This window comes from Sapajus apella, unplaced genomic scaffold, assembly GCF_009761245.1.
Source record: "Sapajus apella isolate SASKATOON/1434 unplaced genomic scaffold, GSC_monkey_1.0 scaffold63, whole genome shotgun sequence".
In the NCBI taxonomy this organism is placed as follows: domain Eukaryota; kingdom Metazoa; phylum Chordata; class Mammalia; order Primates; family Cebidae; genus Sapajus; species Sapajus apella.
This window is the reverse complement of record NW_022437003.1, coordinates 11181442-11205231: the sequence shown is the minus strand read 5'-3', so window position 1 is coordinate 11205231 and position 23790 is coordinate 11181442. Positions and strand designations below refer to the sequence as shown.

Below are 23790 nucleotides of genomic sequence, written 5' to 3'. Positions count from 1 at the left end.
ACACCGACAAGCTGGATCCACTGGGCGGAACCCAGGGCCAAAAAACGGCGGCGAGAAGGGTCCCAGGCCCGCGGTTATCCGTTTTCCGAGCACCGGACTGCGTGAGTCGCATCAGCCCTGTCTCGCCATCCCGGCCGAGGAGGACAGCGCGATGGCTCTTCCTTGCCTTGAAACCAACCCCACCGCCGGCCGCTCTCGCCGGCAGAACATTTTCAGTGGGACCCAACCGGCTCGCGGGTGGCCTCCGCAGGCCACGTGTAAAGAAACACGCCTACTGGCCATAGGCCACGCCCCCGCTCCTCGCCTGCGCCCCGACCTGAGAGCCTCCGAACCTGCAGGGGGCGATGAAAGTCTGCTTGCGCTCAGCTTGTAGCTGCTTCCGGGTCAGAGGTCAGACAGTTCAGCGCGTAGGCCATGGTGCAGCTTCGGCCGCGCGCGTCTCGCGCCCCAGTGTCCGCGGAGGCGATGGTGGACGAGGGCCAGCCGGCCTCGGAGGAGGAGGCGGAGCACGGGCTGTTGCTCGGGCAGCCCAGCAGCGGCGCGGCCGCCGAGCCGCTAGAGGAAGACGAGGAGGGAGACGAGGAGTTTGACGACGAGGCCCCGGAGGAGCTGACTTTCGCCAGCGCCCAGGCGGAAGCGAGAGAAGAGGAGCGGCGAGTGCGGGAGACCGTGCGCAGGTTCGGAGCCCGCGGCGGGCGGGGAGAACAGCCCCTTCTCGTCCCTCATGTCCTTACCTTTGCTGACTTGTCACACTTCCTCCTAGGGATAAAACGCTCCTGAAGGAGAAGAGGAAGCGACGCGAGGAGCTGTTCATCGAACAAAAGGTTGGAGGATAGGGAGGAGGCTTCTTAACAGCCCGGCTTTGGGAGGATTCCCGTGTTGGTTGTAATTTGGGCTGGTAGGATATTGGAGTGGGGAAAAGAGTCACCAAGTTGTCCTCTGACAGTGGTGGAAAGATGCTCGGCCTGGGCCTGGCAGTACTTTAGGGAGACGAGGTGGGCGGAGCCCGGAATGTAGAGGCTGCAGTGAGCCGAGATTGCACCACTGCGCTCCAGCCTGGGCAACAGAGCGAGACCCTATCTCAATCTTAAAAAAAAAAAAAAGCCTGTCTTCTTTACTGTCTACCAACTGAAAATAGGAGGTTGCTGTGAAAATTAAATGAGGTGATTTGTAAACTGTAAGGGCTGGACAGACATAGTGTATGGTTGCTTTGCTGTCTAATACACACTCCCCACAGAGCACTGGCTCCAAGTGGATATAACTTAACTGGTTTCAATTTACAGCAGTGACCTGAGGGTTAGAATACCGTGAGCACCCTTTCCACTTTTCATGGAATAGGTCCTGAGTTTTGTGGACCCAATCCCATAGCTTGGAGGTGGCGGGGCAGTATCCAGCCTAATTCGTTTCTTTGCCTAGATGTAGGGCTATTCTTATATGTGGTAACTTCAGAAGCAACTCTGGACGTATCGTGTACATGACTTTTTATTAATTTTAAACGTTTTCATTCCTAAGAAAAGAAAACTCCTTCCAGACACTGTTTTAGAGAAGTTAACCACAGCTTCCCAGACTAAGTAAGTAATCTTCTTATATTACTTGCTTATATACATTTATCTTTGAATTATATACCGGTACATTTATTTGAATCCAATAACTGAAGGAACCGTAGATTTAACAGCTACCTTGGTATCTGAATTTGGTGGGAAAGACAGAGGTAACATTTCACTTCTTATTTTGCCATTCATTTTTGTTCATTCCCATAACTGGGTTTTGAATTCCTGATCCCATTGTGTTCATTCAGTACATTTTGTTGACTGCATGTCATTATACTAGGGCAGAGTAGATGGTGGTGAATAAAAAGTGTTTTGAACTGTATCACTTCTCTGAAAATTCGATTTGTCTCATACTTGCCTTACCTGCCACCAACCTGTCCTTCCTCCCTGTTCCTCACTTCATTTAGCAACTTTGGTGTTTTATGGTTTAAAGCCAAAAGCTATAGTTGTCCTTGGAAATCAGTCAAACCCTACTAAATTTAGCCTTCTAAATATTTGTATATTTTTTTCTATCCTCTTTCTTTCCCCTTAATGTTTTAAATTTAGAAATTTAGCCACTTAGCCACTCTCAAATTTTCAGTAAAAAATCTTTACCAAAAAGTTACTCAGAACTTTAATACATTAAACATAAAAACAAATCTATTTGGTGCAAAGTTCCCTTTCATCTTTTAAAACCAAGCTCAAGTGTCACCTCTGCCTTCTCATTTGCCAACCCCACCTCCCATCACTGCCATCTTCGGTGTGGCCTTTCTTCTGTGCAAGCACTTCTGTATTGTATTCTTCTGTATTTTATTCTGTGTGTTTACATTTCTCTCTCCATTGGACCACAAACCCCTTGAGGCTATTCCCTGTCTCCTGTGCCTAAACTATTCAATTAATCCTTTGTGATTTCCCCAAATGAAATGAAGCAGGCCTACTACCATTGACGTCATATTTCAAATACTGTGTAACTTAAGTGTTTCACGTTAATTCCATTGCCCATAGCATTTTGCTGCTTCTAAAGCCTGCTAATAGGCTTTCAGATCTGAATTAAGATCTTCCAATCCTAGTGATACTGGTTTGTTGATTTGAGAGTTGGTGGCAGTGTACCGGGGAGAGACTGTTGCTTTCCAAAGTGATGAGAGCTCCTGAGTAGAAATGGAGATGTTGGTAATGAAAGGGGGTGTCTTACTTGTAAAGCCAGATGAAACAGTATAACTTGTTTTGAGTAACCTTTGCCATCTGCCATTCCAGTCATTGGTTTTGTTTTTTTTCCCTTAGCATAAAGAAATCGCCAGGAAAGGTAAAAGAAGGTATGACTATGCTGATTTAAGTAACTTCTCATGTAAGTGTCAAGTGCACTTCAGATGTTTCCAGTCAAATATGGATGGCCCTTAGACAGCAGGGGCCTGGCCAGGAGGGTTAGCTAGAGCCTGTTCCCTGTATGTCATACCGATAAAAACTGCATCCACATTGGTGTGTAGTGGATGCTTCAAGTGAACTCCAGCAAATTTCCTGATTTTTACATGAATTCTAACTAGAAAATTTAATTCATTTTTTTAGTTAATTTGCAAAAGAAAAATGAAGACTGTGAAAAAGGAAATGACTCCAAGAAAGTTAAAGTACAGAAAGTACAGTCTGTCAGGTAATGAGTCTTTTGTTTCATTTGGGATGTAAAGGTGACCTTTAAGAGAGTTAAAGTATTGGCTAACATGGGAAAATATTTTAATTAGTTATTAATTTCAGATTGGACTCTCTGGAAAGATCAGTTTGGGGCGTGGTGGCTCACACTTGTAATCCCAGCACTTTGGGAGGCTGAGGCAGGTGGATTGCTTAAGTCCAGGATTTCAAGACCTGTCTGGGTGACACGGTAAAACCATCTCTATAAAAAATTTTAAAAGTAAGCTGGGCGTGCTGCCATACACCTGTATTCCCAGCTGCTCCAGAGGCCGAGGTGGGAGGATCACTTGAGCCCAGGAGGTAGAGGCTGCAGTGAGCCAAGATTGCGCCACTGCACTCCATCCTGAGCGACAGAGTGAGACCGTGGCTCAAAAAAAAAATCGGTTTTCATAAAAAAGATCAGTTGAATACTTTGACCTTCAGGTGCTGCAGGTTAAGTTCAAAAACCTTTTTTTAGTGGTTTTATTATTGAGAAAATTTTCATTTCACCTCTCCCAATAGATAGATAGTTTATTTCAGGATACACTGCAGCCTACTGTCAGCACTCCAAACTTGCCAGCCTGGACTTTTTGAGGCAGTGTAATTTATCTGGCTTCTGAATGTTCCTCTAGTCACCAACCTTTATGGTGCATGGTGCCAATGTGAAGACAGCCATTCCAATGGAAAGGTGTTCACTACTGTTGCCAATCATGGCAGTTCTTCAAAAGGAGTCATTTTTCACAAAATTCAACATTTCCCTGACAACATGGCTTTATCTTCTATTCGTACGGTCTACAGAAGTCACAGAGAAAGTGGCTATTGCTGTTACTGAAATTTTGGTCCATACCATGGACGTGTTTGTAATGTCTGTCTTGAAGTACACCGGCATCCGTTTTTTTGTTTTGTTTTGTTTTTTTTTTTTTTGAGACGGAGTTTCGCTCTTGTTACCCAGGCTGGAGTGCAATGGCGCGATCTCGGCTCACCGCAACCTCCGCCTCCTGGGTTCAGGCAATTCTCCTGCCTCAGCCTCCTGAGTAGCTGGGATTACAGGCACGCGCCACCATGCCCAGCTAATTTTTTGTAGTTTTAGTAGAGACGGAGTTTCACCATGTTGACCAGGATGGTCTCGATCTCTTGACCTTGTGATCCACCCACCTCGGCCTCCCAAAGTGCTGGGATTACAGGCGTGAGCCACCGCGCCCGGCCTCCGGCATCCGTTCTAAGCTGCTTTCAATACAGGTTGGTGGTCCAGATATCACTTGCTCGGTGTTTTGGCCACAAGATCAAATATAGAAACAAACATAAAACAAAGTGCAAGACCCTGCGAGGAATTCATCACAATATGTTGGACTTTCATTTGGCCAAATTTATGTGGCACAATTGATTTGGAAATCATGCTTTTTATTCTCTTTTATTATGTGTATCAGAAAAATTTCCTGTTAATTAATGTTATGACTTTCTGTTTGAGTATTTTTTAGTATAAATGTCCAGGGACATGTTCTTCAGTTAAGTACATCTGAAAGGCACATTGTTTAGTTGATCCAAAAAAAACCAAGAATGTGCTCTACTAAAATATGAGTGTTAGTCTGTTTCTTAAAGTCCTGTAAGTTAGTTTTATCCTATCTGCATACACAAAATTAGTTTTATCACTGTAAGACAAATGACAAAAATATTTTATTTGTAAAGCAAGCAGGTAGGCCGAGTGCAGTGGCTCATGCCTGTAAGAGCAGCACTTTGGGAGGCCAAGGTGGGCGGACCACAAGGTCAGGAGTTCGAGACCAGTTGGCCAACAGGGTGAAACCTCATCTCTACTAAAAATACAAAATTAGCTGGGTGTGGTGGCAGTTGCCTGTTACCCCAGCTACTTGGGAGGCTAAGACAGGAAACTGCTTGAACCCAGGGAGGCAGAAGTTGCAGTGAGCTGAGATCGTACCACTGCACACTCCAGCCTGGGCGATGAAGCAAGACTCCATCTCAGGGGAAAAAAAAAAAATAAGCATGTATAATTTTCATTTATTTTAACCTTTTATATTGATCAACAGCCAGAATAAAAGCTACCTGGCTGTCAGGCTGAAAGACCAAGATCTGAGAGAGGCAAGACAACAAGCAGCGCAAGCCTTCATCCATAATTCTTTATATGGGCCAGGAACTAACAGGACTACAGGTAATTTTTTTATGGACTATTTTTCTCACTTTTTACTGCAAATAAAACAATGAAATGATAATACCTTTCTTTTCTAGTAAATAAGTTCCTGTCTCTTGCTAACAAGAGGTTACCAGTAAAAAGGGCTGCTGTCCAGTTTTTGAATAATGCTTGGGGTAAGATCCAGCTTTGTTCTCCTGTCTCTAATAGCTTGTTGAATAATGTTCTTTTGAAGGAGATAGTGCATAATTATACTTTTTCCCCCTTATACCAGCTCATATATTACTTGTGAAAAATAGGTCAATGTATGTATATATATAATGTATGATCTAATAAGCCCGCCCAGTATTAGTAATTACATTCATATAATTATAAAAACATTTTGAATTACGTTTCTCTAATATTCTTACTGCACAAAACTTTCTGTTCTAGGAATCCAGAAAAAACAAAATGCCAAGAGGTTTAAAAGACGGTGGATGGTCAGAAAGATGAAAACTAAGAAGTAAATCAAAGCTAAATGAAGAATCTGTATGTATAGAATTTAATAAATCATTCACAAATCATTTTAAAGGATCACTATAAGAATCATAAACTTATTTGAGGGAGTACTCAACCACATTTCATTCTTCTGGAGAACTGTGCCTTGTGTTGGCAATCCTAGAGGAAAAAAGTTTAAGAAGGAATTGTTTTCTTTTTAATATATTTAACTGAATTCAAGCCATACCCACATCAGCAACAGTACTTCTTCTACTCTGCCCCCTTGAGGGGTTGCGAGGGGGCAAGAATGGCAAGGACAAAAATGAGAAATGGACATTCCAGAAAAGTCTCTAACTGTAGCCCTTAAGGTGTTTGTTCTTAAAGATTCAGTGCACAATATACAGTCGACTAACATAACTTTCAACCAGTCTGGGGATTTGCTTGCCTGGCGAGTCTCATACCTCATATTATTAATATGAAAATAATGAAGTTAATTTCCTGTTGCCTTTCTGTGTCACCCACAGTATCAGGTTTAACCCTAATCCAGGGATGCCAGTAAACTGAAGGCAGTTTTAGGTTGTAGAACTCAGATTAACTGTAGAAACCATTAATTTTAATTGTTCTAATTTTCATATTAATCATAAAAAGTATACAAGTATCTAATATATAAACTCAGTTGACACTGTATCTGTAGAAGTAAATTTTTAATGGCTGGTTAATTATATCACTACATTTTATTGCAATATAGTACTCATTTAAGCACTTAAAAATGGAAGGTGTACAAAGATTAAATTAAGACACGGTAAATTGACTAAATATTTGGTTTTTATATAAATAAAGGTCATAACCACACCGTTGACATGTAATACTGTTATAATACAACAGTTAAACTTGTGAGTCTACAACAGAAGTCATCTGTAGTTAAACAGGAAACAAAGCTGAAAAAGACCATGTTAAAACAAAACTACTGGGACTAACAGGTTGGGATTGTAAGTAGCAACAAACATATTCACTCAGCTCCTGAGTATTTCAAGTTTTACAGTACACATTAAAAATGATTTCTTCCATCAACACTATAAATTCAAACTGTCGGATGTTTATGCATTTTGCAAGTTACACTGATTGAATGCTTATATGGGAGTGAGGGTTGGAACATCTCCCAATTTGAAGTTTACATCACCCACATGCTAACACAAACACAACTTGTTCCATTTCCTTCCCCTCTTTCCCCCCTCCCCCACAAAGAAGGCAGGATTTTTGGTTTCTTTTAGGTAATTATTTTAAAGGATTTGTGATGATCAATTTGAACGTCTGAAATTCAGTAATATTTAACTCTTAGACAACTAAGAGGTTAAAGATGGAAAATAATTTCTCCTAACACTAAGTTAGAAAATCATTTGCATCATGCTGTAAACTAGGAAGCAATGTAAAGCGACAAAAACCTGTCCCCAGTACATAATTTAAAAAATCTAAATTTCAAATCAGCAGAGCCGGTCTACTTCCATATTGACTATATGCCACAATATAAGTGTGAGCTCTTGAAATGCATAGCTAATGTAGGTAGTCTTCCACTGTGGCAAATGCACAGGATCCAATTCCTGATCGAGCCATCAGTCCTAGACATTGTGTGGCCTGTCCCATTGCTAGGGCAAGTGGAGGTTGCTTTGGCAGATTGTGGGTTTCTGAGGAAAAATAATTTTAAAATGAAAACAGCAATTAGCAAGACATTAAAAAAAATAATCTGGAAAATGCTACATGACTTTAAAAATTACCAGTTCCCATACTAGCAAACGAAGGTTTCTAAGCAAAAGATAGATGCCTTGGACATACTATTCTGACAAGGTAGTTATGGGTATTAAGATAAACTCTTGCAGAGCTAGACTTTTAAAGTATCAGATAATAAAAAACATTTCTATATTAATTATGATGGGACAGATACAACTTTTTATCTGATGTACCCTTGGAGTGGAGAGTAAGGAATCATTTCCCTTTTGGTTGATCAAAGTAAGTGGATACTAACTTAAAAAGCTACCAGGTTTTCATTACAAGTTTCCACTGAGAGGTTCTTCCACCTCTGGATAGGACCAAACTCGGGCTACCTAGCCATCTCCAAGGCATATATATAGGTGAATGTGATTTGCGTTGATGAGGAGTAGGTGATGGTGACGGCGAGCGAACGTAGAGCAAAGTCACCCTGCAGTTTTGGAGGTACTAATTTACAATGGACAGTTCGGACATTTTAAAAAATGCTGGTAAGTTTTCAGGGTCCTGCATACCACAAGTTTGTCAGACATTTGTAATACAAATGCAAAAATTACCAAAATTTGTTCCTTACCAGAGATGGGAAAAAATGAACTAATGGTAAGGTGGCCAGACTCAGAAGCTGGTAATTTCTCTTTATGAGAAGGCAATGTCCAAACCAATCAGTAAAATTATTAATCAGTTCTCTTCACAAGCACAGTTGACAACAAAGGGCAAAAACAGTGACACATGGCTGGGAAGACTCCATATAGTTTAACTCCACTCTTGGTTCAGAGGATGCAATGTGGTGGTGGGAAAAAGAAAATTTCCAAAAGGGATAAAGCGCAAAATCAAAAAGAGGCAAATTCAGGACTTAAAGGTAGAAAACGAAACAGGATTAAGAATAAAAGTGTGCAAAAAAGGCATGTAGATTGGTGACAAAGTATGGTGTCTTGAGGGTTCCCAGGGAAGACTTGCTCAAAGGCAAGCACCTAGAGGGAACATTACTGTAATTTTATTTTGGCCAAAGGAAGCATCTGGTGATACATCTTTAATTTTTTTGGACATAGGAAATTTTATAGCACTTATATATAGACGAACCTACATAATATAGCATGGTGTTTATAAACATACACATACCCATCTATAGCAATTTAGTAACTCATTAATTTTATAGGAATCACATTAATAAGGTTAAGCACTATAGCTGAATCTACATAATACAGCACAATATATAAGAGTATATGTGTCTATAAATAATGGTGCTCAACAAATTCCCTTGAAGAACTCAAGAAATTTAAAAACTTATATGAAAACTGATCAGTTTTCCTCAAATTATTTTCAAGTTCAGTATCATCTAATAATTAGGTCTTAATGTTTACCTGCAATATGGTAACTTCAAAATGACAATAGTAAACCATAATTTTCCTTACAATTCCAGCATTATTACTAAGTTACCTTTACCAGTGGAGCAAAATGAATTTTGTAGAAGCAAAGAAAATTTAACACATTAACCAAAGAAAATTCGCATTTATACACAAATCCTAAATTTTGGAGAAATACAACACTAAGGACACTTCTATTCCCAAACTTCAGTATTAGTCCTTAACAAATTAATAAATTTTCTAAGGGCAAAGAAACAGATTGAGGCTCAAATATGAATGCTTTTCACTGCTTCCTTTACCTCCTGCTGTAAGAGTCCGGGCCCTGATTACAAGTCTCCCTATCAAAACTAATCTTTCATCTACTTTTTGTGGCACTGCCCTCATCTTCCTAAAATAGTCTGAAATATGTGACCAAAAGTCCCTGAACCGGCTGGGTGCGGTGGCTCACGCCGGTGATCTCAGCACTTTGGGAGGCTGGGGCAGGTGGTGGATCACAAGGTCAGAAGTTCAAGATAAGCCTGGCCAAGATGGTGAAACCCCGTCTCTACTAAAAATACAAAAGCTAGCCCGGCACAGTGGCAGGCACCTGTAATCGCAGCTACTTGGGAGGCCGAGGCAGGAGAATTGCTTGAACCTGGGCAGCAGAGGCTACAGTGAGCCAAGATCACGCCACAGAACTCCAGCCTGGGAGACACAGTGAGATTCTATCTCAAAAAAAAAAAAAAAGTCCCTGAACCTTAGCAGAGCCAAACAAGACAGCACAGACTTCTAAACTAGACTGGAGTCCCATTTACGTGGGACTCTTTAAGTCAAATGAAAACTTACCCTGTAAAAAATTAAACAAGTTTTAATTTTAAATGGGATTGAAGTCCCATTTACCTGGGACTTTAAAGTCAAATGAAAACTCACCTTTTACAAAATTAAAACTTGTTTTATGTAAACAATCGACCCTACCACCATATTTATATTAGAAATGCACAATATGTGCAGTTATGCAATTCATATAAAAGGTATTTGTTCAGCATATAAATTCTATAATCACTCTTCAGTGAGTTGCTCATATAAATGGCAACCAAACAGGAACATCAAATTACAGTTTTGCAATTTACGCTCAACCCTGGCTAAGCCTCAACTTTTTAATGGCTTTTCTGTTCCTTACCCACCCTTTTTTACTGGGTGAGGGCATGTAGTTAAATCTGGTTAATATAAATGCAAACAGAATTTGACATCAAGGCTTGGTCCTGACAGGGTACTTACTCATAAGTCACTTGGAAGCCCCTTGTGCCCATATCATAAGCATGGTGGGAGCTATGGCTCAGGCTACCACTACCCATTGCAAGTATCTCAAGCAAAATGCTGGGAAACAAGGTAACAGGGGAGCACCAGCTAGGAATCCTGCCCTCTACGGGATCAGTTTGAGCTTCTCTGATATTCAAGCTCTTCACTCATTTCCATTCTCATTCTCTCCATCAAAACCTCTACTTCTTGACCTCTTCATTTTCTTCAAATATACCCTGTTCCCTTCTAGCCTCTTGTGACAATTATTATACTATGTTCTTGCTAACATTCTCCAATTCCTTCTACAGCAGCCAAACTAGGAACTAGAAAATGCCACCCAATTCCTAGCCTAGAAATCAGTGGCAGAAAATGCCTTTCACTAAAGAGGGCTGTAAAGAATGTCTCTGGTATGGTAATATTCTGAATTATACACAAGGACCACCAAATCTCTCATTCTAATGAGAAAAGTAGACATTAGTGGTTACCAGAAATGCTTACATACATGCAAACAAAAACTTCTATTTCCCAAACATCCCAACTTGTACCCAGTGTTACTGTTTTTATTTTATTTGAATCCATTTGAATCTAGAATTAAAGGGGGGGAGGTTTCTATATTTTAGGTATTTTTTATATTTTAAAACTGTGGAAAACATTTTCCCTGTGATTTTACCAAAGTACAAATGCCAGTACAAACACTCTCTCTTAAATTTTCAGAGAATCTAGTTGAAATTGTGCCGTATTTGGCTTTACTTACCTAATATTGCACTGTTAAGAGCTGAGCACACAGGTTCTCTCTGAATTGGGTCAAGCTGATTTCCAACTGGGCTGTTCCAGGGATCTGAATATGCTAGTAAACTGAATGCATCCTGTTAAAAACACGGTTTTGGTTTTAATTCAAATAGTTCAACTATTATGTTCACAAATGTTTCCAAGGTGAGAGGTAAAATATGGCGTCCAGGCACTAGACTACTGTAACCTCTAAACCCATTTACTCCTAGCACTGGGACACTCTACATTTCTGAACAATTAAATTATGCAGCAAAGCCTAATTTATTTTCATTTTTCCTGTGGACAGCCATTCTCATTCATCTTCCTCCCATCCCTAAACACAACATAGAAAAAAAAAAATCCAAATGAATGAACTAATACTGGTTTAGGGAGAGTGGAAGGAAAAACATTCAGATGTTTTACTTTACAGTCTGTTACTACTGACATGAATGTGACAGTCAAAAGCAGGGCCTGCTTGCATTTCCTTTTTTCAACAGATTTAGGAACTGGACACATCTCACTGGATGTCACCTTCTCAAATTCAGTTACGAAAAAATAAAACTAAACAGGCTCCCCTTCAGGACCTGTTTTATGCATTCAGTATTTCCAACTACTCAATCCACGCCTCTTCAAGCCTTAAAATAACTGACAGTTGTCTTCTTTTCAAACAACTACTTTATATTTTTGTCTTCTTTTTATGGAAGACACATACTAAAAATGGTGGTTTCAGATACTGGCTTCGAGTCCAAGCTCCACCATTAACTGGTTGCGTGGCCTTTTTGGCAAGTAACAATCTAAATACCAGTTTCATTACCTGCATAATGGGGACTATAAGAGGCCCTATTTCTGAGATTTGTATGAGGACAAAATGAAATTAGCAGTATCAGCTCATTCTAAACTTTTAATAAATGATGTCTTATTTTTTTTTTATTTTTATTTTTTTGAGACAGAGTCTCCCTCCGTAACCAGGTGCCAGGCTGGAGTGCAGTGGCATAAGCTAGGCTCACTGCAACCTCCGCCTCCCGGGTTCAAGCAGTTCTCCTGCCTCAGCCTCCTGAGTAGCTGGGACTACAGGCGGTGCCACCACGCCCAGCTAATTTTTTTGTATTTTTAGTAAAGACAGGGTTTCACCATGTTGGCCAGGATGGTCTCGATCTCTTGACCTCGTGATCCGCCCGCCTCAGCCTCCCAAAGTGCTGGGATTACAGGCGTTGAGTCACCGCACCCCGGCCATGATGTCTTCTTATTATGCCAAAAGTCAATACCCTAATCCAAAGCAATATACATATATAAAAGTAACAGAAATTCAGGACACTCTTCCCAATTCAGAAGCCATACATGGAGAGTTGCTGCAGAAAACTGTCAATTTGTGAGTTCAGGAACAGAACACTTTCAAAATGCTGACTACTGAAATTCCTGAAGAGCACAATCTCCTAGGTTCAGCTGCTCAAGAAATCAGATTCCGCTGCCATTTTCCGTCATTCCTCTAGTTATCTTACAGTGTTATGAAAGCAGAGATGGGGGAGAGGCTCCTGATCAACAGTGCTCTTGCCCATTCTCATCCAAATGAGCCTCTAATATTGTAGATTTAGAGAATAATAACCCATGAAGAACTGTTGTGAAGTCAGTCCGAAACTACAAGACATGGAATACATGAGCCTCTCTACACAAACCACATATGGCTCCTCCATTGTTTTATATTGCTGAATATTTCATTCTGGGTAGTTTTCTGCTCCAATTATAACAAAAGTTCTTTGAAGATAAAAATCACTACACTATTTTGAATCCCTTGAAGCTACTCAGGTGCCGGCTACAGGGAAGATAATTCATATGCCTGTTGACAGCAAGACCTGCTTCTTCGAGCACTGAAGATGTTTTACGCATCCTACAAAGCTACTTGGTTCTATTTCCTGCCCCTAACCCCAACACATGGAGAGAATATATCGCCCTTTATCTTGTAAAGCTGACTAATTCAAACCAATCATGGTTTTTTTTTTTTGGCCAGTGTGGTGGCTCATGCCTGTAATCCCAGCACTTTGGAAGGCAGAGGCGGGCAGATCCTCTGAGGCCAGGAGTTCAAGACTAGCCTGGCCAACATAGTGAAACCCTGTCTCTACTAAAACTACAAAAATTAGTTGGGCATGGTGGCACATGCCTCTAATCCCAGCTACTTGGGAGGCTGAGGCAGGAGAATTGCTTGAACCTGGGAGGCGGAGGTTGCAATATGCTGAAATTGCACCACTACTGCACTACAGCCTGGATGACAGAAAGACTCAGTCTCAAAAAAGAAAAAACAGTTATTTTAAAAGACTGAGCTTTGCTCAAGACTTAATTTACCCCATAACCATCTGATGAGGGTACCATACCCATAGTACAGATAAATTTAAAAAGAAATACTGAACAATTTTTCCAAGAATAATTGATAAACCTTTCCAAGTACAAAACTATATTCACAGCCTACATCTTAACATGCCACCGAAAATGTGAAATGTCACAGTCCTAAATCTTAAGACTACAATGTCTGGTGTAGCAAACCACCATGGCACACATTTACCTATGCAACCTGCACATCCTGCACATGTACCCTGGAACTTAAAAAAAGACTACATTCTAGTGTTTACAACAAAAACTCAAGAGAAAAAGCTAGTTCTTTAAAACAACAACAATGTATTGTGCACTAATACTGTGTGAAGAAGTGTTTCAAGCACTAACATGGATCATCTATTTAATCCTTAACAATAATCTTGTAAGGTTGATATCATGTCTATCATCCAGAGAAGCAAAACTGAGGCAGTGAATAGTAAGATACAGATTCTTTTAGTTACCAATCTAAACATTAAGAAGGAAAAACATCTAAAATTTTGCTGTGTTATTTCATTTTCAGTACAATCCAACATATGTTTATTGAACACAGCTGCCAGATACTGAGGACACAGTGATGACCAGGACCTAGTCACTGCTTCGGGGAACTCACAAGTCTCCTGGGGAAGGCTTACATGTAAATAATGACACAGAGTACATTACTACTGACTTAATACATGCAAACTGAGGCTGAGAGAAAGGAGAAAAAAGCATGGTTGGAAACATGGGTAAGGGGTTACATGCTAAAATATCCCCAAAGCCACACTAAAAAGCTTGAAGTTTTTCCAATAAGGAAATAAGGTTTTAAATGAAGGAAATATAGATTAGACTTGATTTTAGAAGGATCACGTAACAACACTACAAAACATGGCTTAGAAGTAGAGTGAAGCTGTAAGCAACAAAACTAACAATCTTGAAAAAAAAAAAAAAAAAGGGTTTATATCATCAAACTCCCAGTAGTAAACATCAGGGACTTTATTCTTTCTTCACAAAGGAAAATGACTGAAACTGGCAAAACTATATTAATGGCCTGTTGTAAAAGTTAACTGGTGATGATAACCAAAGAAATGCAAATAAGTCATTTTAAGATACTAACATGTTAAACCCACTAAAGCAGCATTAACGTAGTAGTGCCACTGTACATTCTATTACTACTGGCAAAAGTTGGCAGAGGGTTTTTGAAAACCAGTATGGCAACATGTAGAGAGAGCTATAATAATGTTCATATTCTTTGATTCAATTCTAAAACTTTATCTCAGTGGAATAATTTTAAGAAACAAAGATACACATATAAAGATGTCACTAAAGCATCTGACATAAAAGCAAATGGAAACATCCAACAACAGGAATGTTGAAATAAACCTATACAGCAACAATAAAATATCATGGAGCCTTTTTGTGTTTTTAAGACAGGGTCTTGCTATGTCACCCAGGCTGGAGTGCAGTGGTGTAATCACAAGTCACTGGAGCCTCGAACTCCTAGGCTCAAGCAATCCTCCTGCCTCCACCTCCTGAGTAGCTTGGACTGCAGGTATGAGCCACCACACCCAGCTAATTTTAAAATTTTTTGTAGAGACTGGGTCTCGCTCTGTTGTACAGGCTCGTCTTGAACTTCTGGTCTCAAGCAATCCTTCTGCTTCAACCTCCCAAAATGTTGGGATTATAGATGTGCACTACCACACCCAGCCTCGTGTGACCATTTAAAAATAATTGGAAATTAGGCTGGGCGTGGTGGCTCATGCCTGTAATCCCAGCACTTTGGGAGGCTGAGGTTGGGTGGATCATGAGGTCAAGAGATCAAGACCATTCTGTCCAACATGGTGAAACCAAAATGTAGCTGGGTGTACTGGCACGCACCTCTAGTCGCAACTCAGGAGGCTGAGGCAGAAAAATCACTTGAACCCAGGAGGCGCTGTGATCACGCCACTGCACTCCAGACAGGCAACAGAGCGAGACTCCATCTCAAAATAATAATAAATTATTTTTAGAATAGAAATAGAAACTGGGAGGTAATAAATTCTTACAATTAAAACAGAATACGAAATAGTGTCACTAGTTGTTAACTAGGTAAAATATATGCAACATGGGAGTTAAGGCATGAAACTAAAAATACCTGAAATATGTAGCATTATGGGTTATTTCTTATTTTAAAGCAAAAAACATTACCTCAGTGGAATAACTTCTGAGGGAAATGTGACATCATTTAGGTAGGATTTTCAAATTGTACTCATATTTGTCTTAGAGTCTGGAGCATTTTCTAAACAGGGTGACTAAATGGTTCTGTTGCTACTTCAGTTACTAGATTAAGGCTCCTTGCAGGCTACGGCTACTCATTCATACTTGACTTTCCAGGGTCCCTACAACAAAGCCTCTCCACACTGCAAAAATTCAGTAAACAGCTGCTGAACAAACAATTCGAGAGTTCTTTGGGGAGCCACTGGAAGACATAGGCAGATAAGGAACAAAGACAACAGGAAAAGAGGAAAGGAATGCAAAAACCTAAAAAGGAAAACGGCCAAGAGAAACAGTGGGCCACCTGACCTTCAACATTAATCAGATCTCTCTCTCTTTCGTACGCGCACGCGCGCGTGCGTGCATGTATTTTTGGATATGCATGAACTTCTGAGTCAAATGACTCAAAGTTTATATAAACCTAAAAATGAGATATTTTTAAAAACCCTACAATTACAAGTGAACTGAAGTGACAAAGAGAAGTGGAATGATTTCTAAACCTGTTTTCTCTTCATGTTGCCTTCCAATTATACAGCCTTGTTCTTTGGCTACTTATAAGGTGGGTCGGTTACTCATCTTATCCTTATCTAGATTAAGATAAGTTTGAGAAATGAGAATAGAAGCAGCTCGGAATACTAAGAAAGTCTCTGAAAGTAGCTGGCATTTTCTCAGAAGTTAGAGGTGCAAAATCAAAGCCATCTATACTCTTTAGATGAAGATGATACATCTTCACACAATTTAGTATATAACACCAAGGAATATCTTTGAGAACTGGCCATATAATGCCATCTTCTGAGCTTCATGTAAATAAGAATCAAACACAAAGTAAGCTAATAGAGTATAATCTTAAATTTTCAAAGGAACTACATAAATCAAATCTTTCTTCATCTTGCTTAATTAGCATAAAGTTTTAACAAGAAAACCAAGTCAGATGACCTAGTGTAAAAAAGTCTAAGAATTCTTAAAAAAAAAAAATTCACATTCCCAAATATGCCCTAAACAAAGTGCTCAAATTATGGTTTGAGGACACCTGTGTCCAAGAACCTTTGAGGGGGTCTGTGAAGTCAAAACTTTTTTTTTTTTTTTGAGACACTGTCTCACTCTGTCGCCCAGGCTGGAGTGTAGTGGCACAATTTTGGCTCACTACAACCTCCGCCTCCTGTGTTCAAGCGATTCTACTGCCTCAGCCTCCTGAGTAGCTGGGATTACAGGCACGTGCCACCATACCCAGCTAATTTTTTTAATTTTTTAGTAGAGATAGGGTTTTGCCATGTTGGCCAGGATGGTCTCAAACTCCTGATCTGGTGATCCGCCTGCCTTGGCCTCCAAAGTGCTGGGATTACAAGCATGAGCCGCCACACCCAGCCCCAAATTATTTTTATAATAGTAGTACCAAGATGTTCCTTGCCCTTTTCTCTTTCATTTCCTCATGACTATACAGTGGAGTTTTCCAGAGATACGTGACATGTGATATCACAACAGCCTGAATGCAGTCTGGTCTGTATGTTAATACAGCTCACCTATTAAACCAGGCATTAAAGTGACTTACAAAAAAGTATAAAGCAGTGCCACTCTTCCAATTTTTTTTTTTTTTTTAAAGAGACAAGGTCTCACTATATTGCACAGGCTGAACCTGAACTCCTGGGCTCAAGTGATTCTCCTGCCTCAGCCTCCTGAGTAGCTGGGATTAGAGGCATCATGCAGCTACACTGCACCAGCTCGCTTTTTTTTTGTTTTTTTTGCTTGGGGAAGATAGTTATTTTTCATAAAAATAACTTATGTTACTTACTTAATGGATTTGTTATTTTAAAATTAATACTTTAATATAGTAAATATCGATAGATGTAACACATATAAACAAAAACTTTTTGGGAATCTTTAATAATTTTTAAAGGAGTCAGACACCAAATATGTTGAAAACAACAGCTCTAAAACATCCTCAGTACCTACCAAAGAAGTACTCAGTTTTCCAAATGGATAATTTTAGACACCTAAAATAACTTGAATAAAGAGCCTAAATGTTAAGTTTTTTCTTAGCACTCCTAGTACCAGAAAAAGTTCTACAAAGTTGCATGGTAATGAAAATCCCTAATGTGGAAAAATCTGTTACACTTTTCAAATAAATTCTACTTCAATTTAATAAACATATATTGACTACCTTGGTGCTACACAGTGGGGGCATAGTCATTAAGATAAATATTTAAGGCCGGGCTCAGTGGCTCATGCCTTTAATTCCAGCATTTCGGAGGCCAAGGCGGGGAGGATCACGAAGTCAGGAGTTTGAGAGCAGCCTGGCCAATATGGTGAAACCCTGTCTCTACTAAAAATACAAAACTTAGCTGGAAGTCATTATGTCTGCTTATAGTCCCGGCTATTCGGGAGGCTGAGGCAGGGTAATCGCTTGAACCCGGGAAGTGGAGGCTGCAGCTGAGATCACACCACTGCACTCCAACCTGGGCGGCAGAGTGAGATGCCATCTCCAAATAATAAAACCACACACACAACACAACAACAAAAAAGATAAATATTTACAAGGGGAAGAGTTAGGCTGGGCATGGTGGCTCATGCCTATAATCCTGGCACTTTCAGAGGCCAAAGCAGAAAGATTGCTTGAGCCCAGAAGTTCAAGACCAGACTCAGCAATACACTGAGACCTCATCTCTACAAAAAGTTTAAAAATAAAAAATAAAAAATAATGAAAAAGGGGAGGAGTTATAAGATAGTCTGACTTCATGAAAATCTTAATATTCTAGGGAAAATGTGGATAGTCATTTTCCAGATATATTGTCTGATTTGACTTTTTCAATTACAAAATCCACTAACTATTTTTTATCTAGCCTAAAAATAATTTAACTTTTTTGATAGCTCAGGGTAACCACTAGAAATAGCAATTTTTATACTATCAAGTAGATGAAGTACGAAGTATGATAAATACACCTGTCTTTCCATCTCAGCTGGGAAATACAAGATTGCATGCCTTTAACTTGAGGTGTGTTGTAGGCGGCTCTACTGCCCATCCTAGGCCAGGCAAGTATGTTATATCCTACACTTGTGCTGTTTCAGATTTCAAATTTTTTCAAATTTAAAAATATTCACTAATTGAGCATCTGTAATCTAAAAATCCAAAATGTTCCAATGAGCATATCATCTTTTGCCCTTTCCTACCATACCCAAACATCAGTCTCAAGACCACTACATTCATCTCCCCTTTAACTCTTCAGTCTTCTTCCAAAATATTCAGAAGAAAATGTTTATAATGAACCAACAGTTAAAGAGCTGTACATCTCTACAACTGCAATGCTGACTTCAGTTAGGAGAAAGCCCCTCCACCTTCAACTGGTACACAAAACTGTGGCTACTTTACTCAATTAAATTGTTTCCATCCTACTAGCTCATGGACAATCCAGAAGAGACTTTAAAATGTATTTTAACTATTCTGGTCACAAAAAGTGACCCAATTTTTCACTAATCCCCATCAAAATAAGAACCATGTGTTATACATCCAAATTGCTATAACCATGAACAATATTTACTAAAATAGTATTTCAAATTTATAGTTTTCTCTGCACACCCACATTTCTTCTAGTAACTGCTGATTTTACAGCTGAGAAAATAAAACTAAGAATTAAACTAAGTTAACGAGGACACACAATGTTGACAGCAGTGGTACTGGGATTTAATCCTTTTTTTTTTTTTTTTTTTTGCTTTCAGTCCAATTCTCTTTCCAGTACATCAGAACTGCCTAACTTCATCAAACATTTCTACTCTCAAATGGGCAAGGAGCCAAGGGGAAGGTCAGGTCCAAGTTCCCTAACAAGAATTTCTAGGACACTGCCCAATGTTTCACAAAACTACATTTTAGTTCCTTTGACGCATTTATAATTTTTCAACAAAAAATATATTCACCTTCAACATTTTTTTATTTGCAGTGTTCTTGCCACAGTCTCTCCTTAGCTGTTCACTCATTGCTTGCAGCTCTCGTCCAAAGTGGATCATTCTTTCTATGGCGGCCTGACTTCCTCCACACAACTGACGTCTCAACTGACTCGAATCAACTTCTGTAAGAAAAACAGACAAGTATTCTACCACCTTATGGAATGTAGTATAATGAAGACATGAACACATATTTCTTATAACATTTTGTACATTTAGTAACTATTCCCTAGTATTTCATCTAAACGCGCAGATTATTAAAAATTCATTTTCAATTTAATATGAAACTGCAGCTAAAAAATATGCTTTATTTAGCACTCAAGAGTCTAGGATCCAGTATTTAGCATGAAGTTGAGAGAGGACAACCTTTCAGTGTTAGAGTATACTTATGTCAGAAAAAATTTTAGAAAAAGTGTAATTCCCTAAAACTGTATTAAGCAACATTAAAAAAAAAAAAGTTAATAATGCCTCTCAGGCTGCCTTAACTGACATAATAGAGGTAAAAAATGTTCCTGAAAGCTAACAGAAGCGAAATGACTATGATAAAAATACAGAAGACAGCATATTATACTAATAGAAAAAATTAAATGCATTGCTTTTAGAAAAATACCACTTTGAGAAAATAGTTTTATATATCTTGATTGACAACCAAATAATTTAACTGTATAAATTGCTAATAATATATAAATCATGAATAATGAAGCAGGTAATGGTGATGATGATGGTATTTCCCAAGCAGTTTGTGCTATTAGCTTTTCAGATTATTCATTTTCTTTGCACAATAACTTAGGAAGTTGTTATTATTATATCCATTTTACAGATGAAGAAACATACACAGAGTAGTTAAGTAATTTTTCCAAGGTCACAAAGCTAGTAATGGCAGTAGCAGAAATCAACTCTAGGTAATCTGGCTCTAGAACTCCTGCTCTTTATCACTATACTTAAACTACCCTTTGGAAACTGAGATGGCTGATACTGAAGAGTAAAACAAAGCTGCATTTCTTTTTTAAAAATAATTTTATTAATACCGCTCCATCTCAAAATAATAAGAAATCTAATGCTGCCGTGGAATTCCAACAAATAAATAATCTGTAATTTTCATTCTCCATTTGATGGGATAGTTTGCTAATGGGACAATTTACAATACAAGTTGTCTACAAAATAAAATTATGCACGCTAATTTGTCTTTCAGCCACATAATTTTGTTGGTGGTTTTTTTTTTTTTTTTTTTTTGGTGAGGGAGGTCATACTTAAGCACCTACTATATACCAGGGATAGTACTATGCATAGTCAGATATGTTTACATTAAACCCATTTAAGAAATACTGATTAGAATTTGTAGGCCAGGTACGGTGGCTCACGCCTGTAATCCTAGCACTTTGGGAGGCTGAGGTGGGCAGATTGCCTGAGCTCAGGAGTTCAAGACCAGCCGGGGCAACATGGTGAAACCGTGTATCCACTAAAATACAAAAAATTAGCCAGACGTGGTGGCGTGTTCCTGCAGTCCCAGCTACTCGGAAGGCTGAAGCAGGACAATCGCTTGAACCTGGGAAGCAGAAGTTGCAGTGAGCCAAGATGGTGCCACCGCACTCCAGCCTGGCAACAGCATGAGACTCCATCTCCAAAACAAGAATTTGTAAAATCATCTGCCCATTTGGCCTTACTGACCATACTGAAATATAATAAGTTTTCTCATTCCCAACCTAAAACAGCCTAGAGGCTCAACATCAGTAAGTCAGTACTGCTGCATTAGTGACAGCACTAAACCTGAGCCTAAGCAATTCATCGAAGAACACTGCCTGTAGCTGAAAGGTAACTCTGCTTTCTCTAGCAGCCCACTCAAACAAGAGAGTTTAAGTGCTATGCATTACTGTCAAGTCCTACAGCACATACATCTTTAAATCTCGTTTATGGTCATCAGCTGTGAATCAGTACAAGTAAAAACATAACCTTGTAGCCATCATTTTTTATTAAAAATGTAAGAAATATCACTGCAGACCCATTTCGGTGTCACAATCTTCCATTTCGTGGTCATGTTTAGAGCTACCATTTAGGAAACCATTGGATGAAGTTTCTCCAACTCCATTGGAGTAGTGATCTGTTTCCATGTCTACATCATTACTGAAAACGAAAAACAAACCTAATTTTAGAAATATCATATTTGCAGCTTAGTTTAAAATAAATCACTACTGAACTATATAGCCTACGAATAAACTAACTTCATAAGGCAATAGAAATCTGCAAAAAAAAAAGGTATTTAGTTAAATCTTGAAGGTATTCAAAGCCAAACACGTAGCTAACTTTTAACACATTTTTACCCCTGGAGGTAAGGGAAGAAAAAAAGTACATATGCTAAAATGTAGTGGGTTTATGACTCTATATTAATATGGAGAAATCATAGTTCCACATAATCCTATTAATTTTTAGACTCACTCTCAAAACAAATACATCTCACTCCTGGAACCCACTTCACCTTGTTCCGGACCTCATACTCAACCACTTCTAGGCTATTTTTAAATAGTCGGCATTCTGGCATTTGTCTTCAATATTTAAAAATATACACTCTTTCAAGGTTAAGTTATAACTTAAAAAACGACTCCATTTCATTCTTTCATCCCTTTTTACCACATGGCCCTTTTTTTCTCTCATAGTCTATCTTACTGGCTTAAGTATTGCTGAATCTTAATTTTTATCTTTTTCGTTCTTTTTCTGAGATGGAGTCTTGCTCTGTCACCCAGGCTGAAGTGCAGTGGTACAGTCTCAACTCACTGCAACCTCTGCCTCCTGGATTCAAGCGATTCTCCTGCCTCAGCCTCCCAAGTAGCAGGGACTACAGGCGCGTACCACCACGCCCGGCTAATGAATTTTAATTTTTAAACTGATGTCTTAGTTTCCAGTTTTCACTTATTCCACACTCAATGAATAGCTGTGTGTCAATAACTGTACTTGGACATATTTAAGCTATCAATGTATGTCCTTCAGACCCATCAGCACTCTTATAAGTAATAATAAATATCTAATCTTTAGGATTTCTCCTATGAAGATCTAGGTAATAATTATATAATCTAGAAATAAATACTTGATGAAAATTTAGGAAATGCTTAGATAAAAAAGACATTTCTTATTACAAAAGCAATATATATTCATTTGTGGAAAAAAAAATACAGAGGAGCAAAACCCACTATGTGTAATATCGGCAGAGGTAACAAATTCTAACACCTTGGGTGGGTGGGTGGGTGTGTGTGTGTGTGTGTGTGTGTGTGTGTGTGTGTGCGCGCGCGCGCGTGCGTGCATGCATACATTCCTGTTAGTAAAATCTTTAAGGTAAAAAAACATGAACGATCTAGGGAAAAGGGGGATATGGATGGCCCTAGGACTCCAGAGAAGACTTATTCAATCAGGAAAGCTTGTTTACAATCTTGACAAACTTCAAAAATTGGTAAGAAAAACCAAACTTTAAAAAAAAGAAAATCCTTACCATCACAGCTTTCAGTGGTCTTCTAAAAAATACTAAACTTTTTTTTTTTAATAACTCAATTTAGTATTTGAAAGGCACTCATTCATTTAACACACATTAAAGAGCGTCTGAGGTATTATCCCTGTTAGGTGCGAAAGAAATTATGAAACAGCCTCTGCCTCCCTGTAGCAAACAACCTACAAAAAGCTAATGAAATTATTATATTACAGAGTAATTATGACCAGTACTAAGAGGAAAGTTAATCACAAAACATGACACATTTGATGCGAATGTAAATCAAGGAAAACATCCTGGAAGAACTGACATCTGAACTTGAATTTTCTCAGCCTGGACAGAAGTTATACTGGAGGCAAGGGAGGGCAGGAAGATAAGCATTTCAGATAGTGGGTGGTATTAGGGAAAAAGCACAAGTTTGCAAGTCAAATCCTGAAAATCAGCCTCAGCTCTGCAACTTACTAGCTACTATTAATTGACCTTAAGGAAAAAAACGTCATTTACTTTTCTGACATCTGGCTCTACATCTGCAAAATGGTTGAAATAGTTAATACCATCTTTGCCTACTTCACAGTACTGTTGTAAAGAAAGCCATTACCAACTACAAAATAACATAGTTTAAAGCAGTTCAAAAGTTTACTTTCTTTCCATTTTATACGCCAGACAAAGGGGGATACTGTGTCACCAAACCCTTCAGTTAAGCTTGCTTCCCTCCACTCAGGTCATAATAGATCTGTTTAGCAACTTCCTGCTGCGGGAACAGTATTTAAGAGAAAAACTCACAAACTGCCTGCAATCTCACCCTCAAACAAT

The 23790-nt window shown here is 39.1% G+C and overlaps 2 protein-coding genes across 3 annotated transcripts in view; one reads left to right on the top strand and one right to left on the bottom strand.

Annotated features, from left to right (window-relative positions):
- The first annotated feature begins 385 nt into the window (after window positions 1-385).
- On the top strand, window positions 386-20685 carry NOL7 (nucleolar protein 7). 2 transcript variants are annotated; one of them, XM_032247679.1, is made up of 9 exons: window positions 386-677; window positions 764-824; window positions 1513-1571; window positions 2811-2842; window positions 3093-3174; window positions 5231-5352; window positions 5430-5507; window positions 5764-5859; window positions 19502-20685. In XM_032247679.1, the coding sequence occupies exons 1-8, from the start codon at window positions 415-417 to the stop codon at window positions 5835-5837; spliced, it is 771 nt and encodes a 256-aa protein (XP_032103570.1). In that variant the 5' UTR covers window positions 386-414; the 3' UTR covers window positions 5838-5859; window positions 19502-20685. The 2 variants fall into 2 exon arrangements, with proteins under 2 accessions (XP_032103570.1, XP_032103569.1); XM_032247678.1 differs by lacking the exon at window positions 19502-20685 and having other exon boundaries at window positions 5764-5907.
- RANBP9 (RAN binding protein 9) overlaps window positions 6496-23790 on the bottom strand; it is a 111126-nt gene continuing 93831 nt past the window's right edge. The window contains exons 11-14 of the mRNA XM_032247670.1: window positions 21505-21626; window positions 19479-19630; window positions 10966-11077; window positions 6496-7490 (exon numbers count right to left, since the gene is read on the bottom strand). Of these exons, the coding sequence (XP_032103561.1) occupies window positions 7360-7490; window positions 10966-11077; window positions 19479-19630; window positions 21505-21626 (517 nt within the window). The 3' untranslated portion in view covers window positions 6496-7359. The remainder of the gene's footprint in view (window positions 7491-10965; window positions 11078-19478; window positions 19631-21504; window positions 21627-23790) is intronic.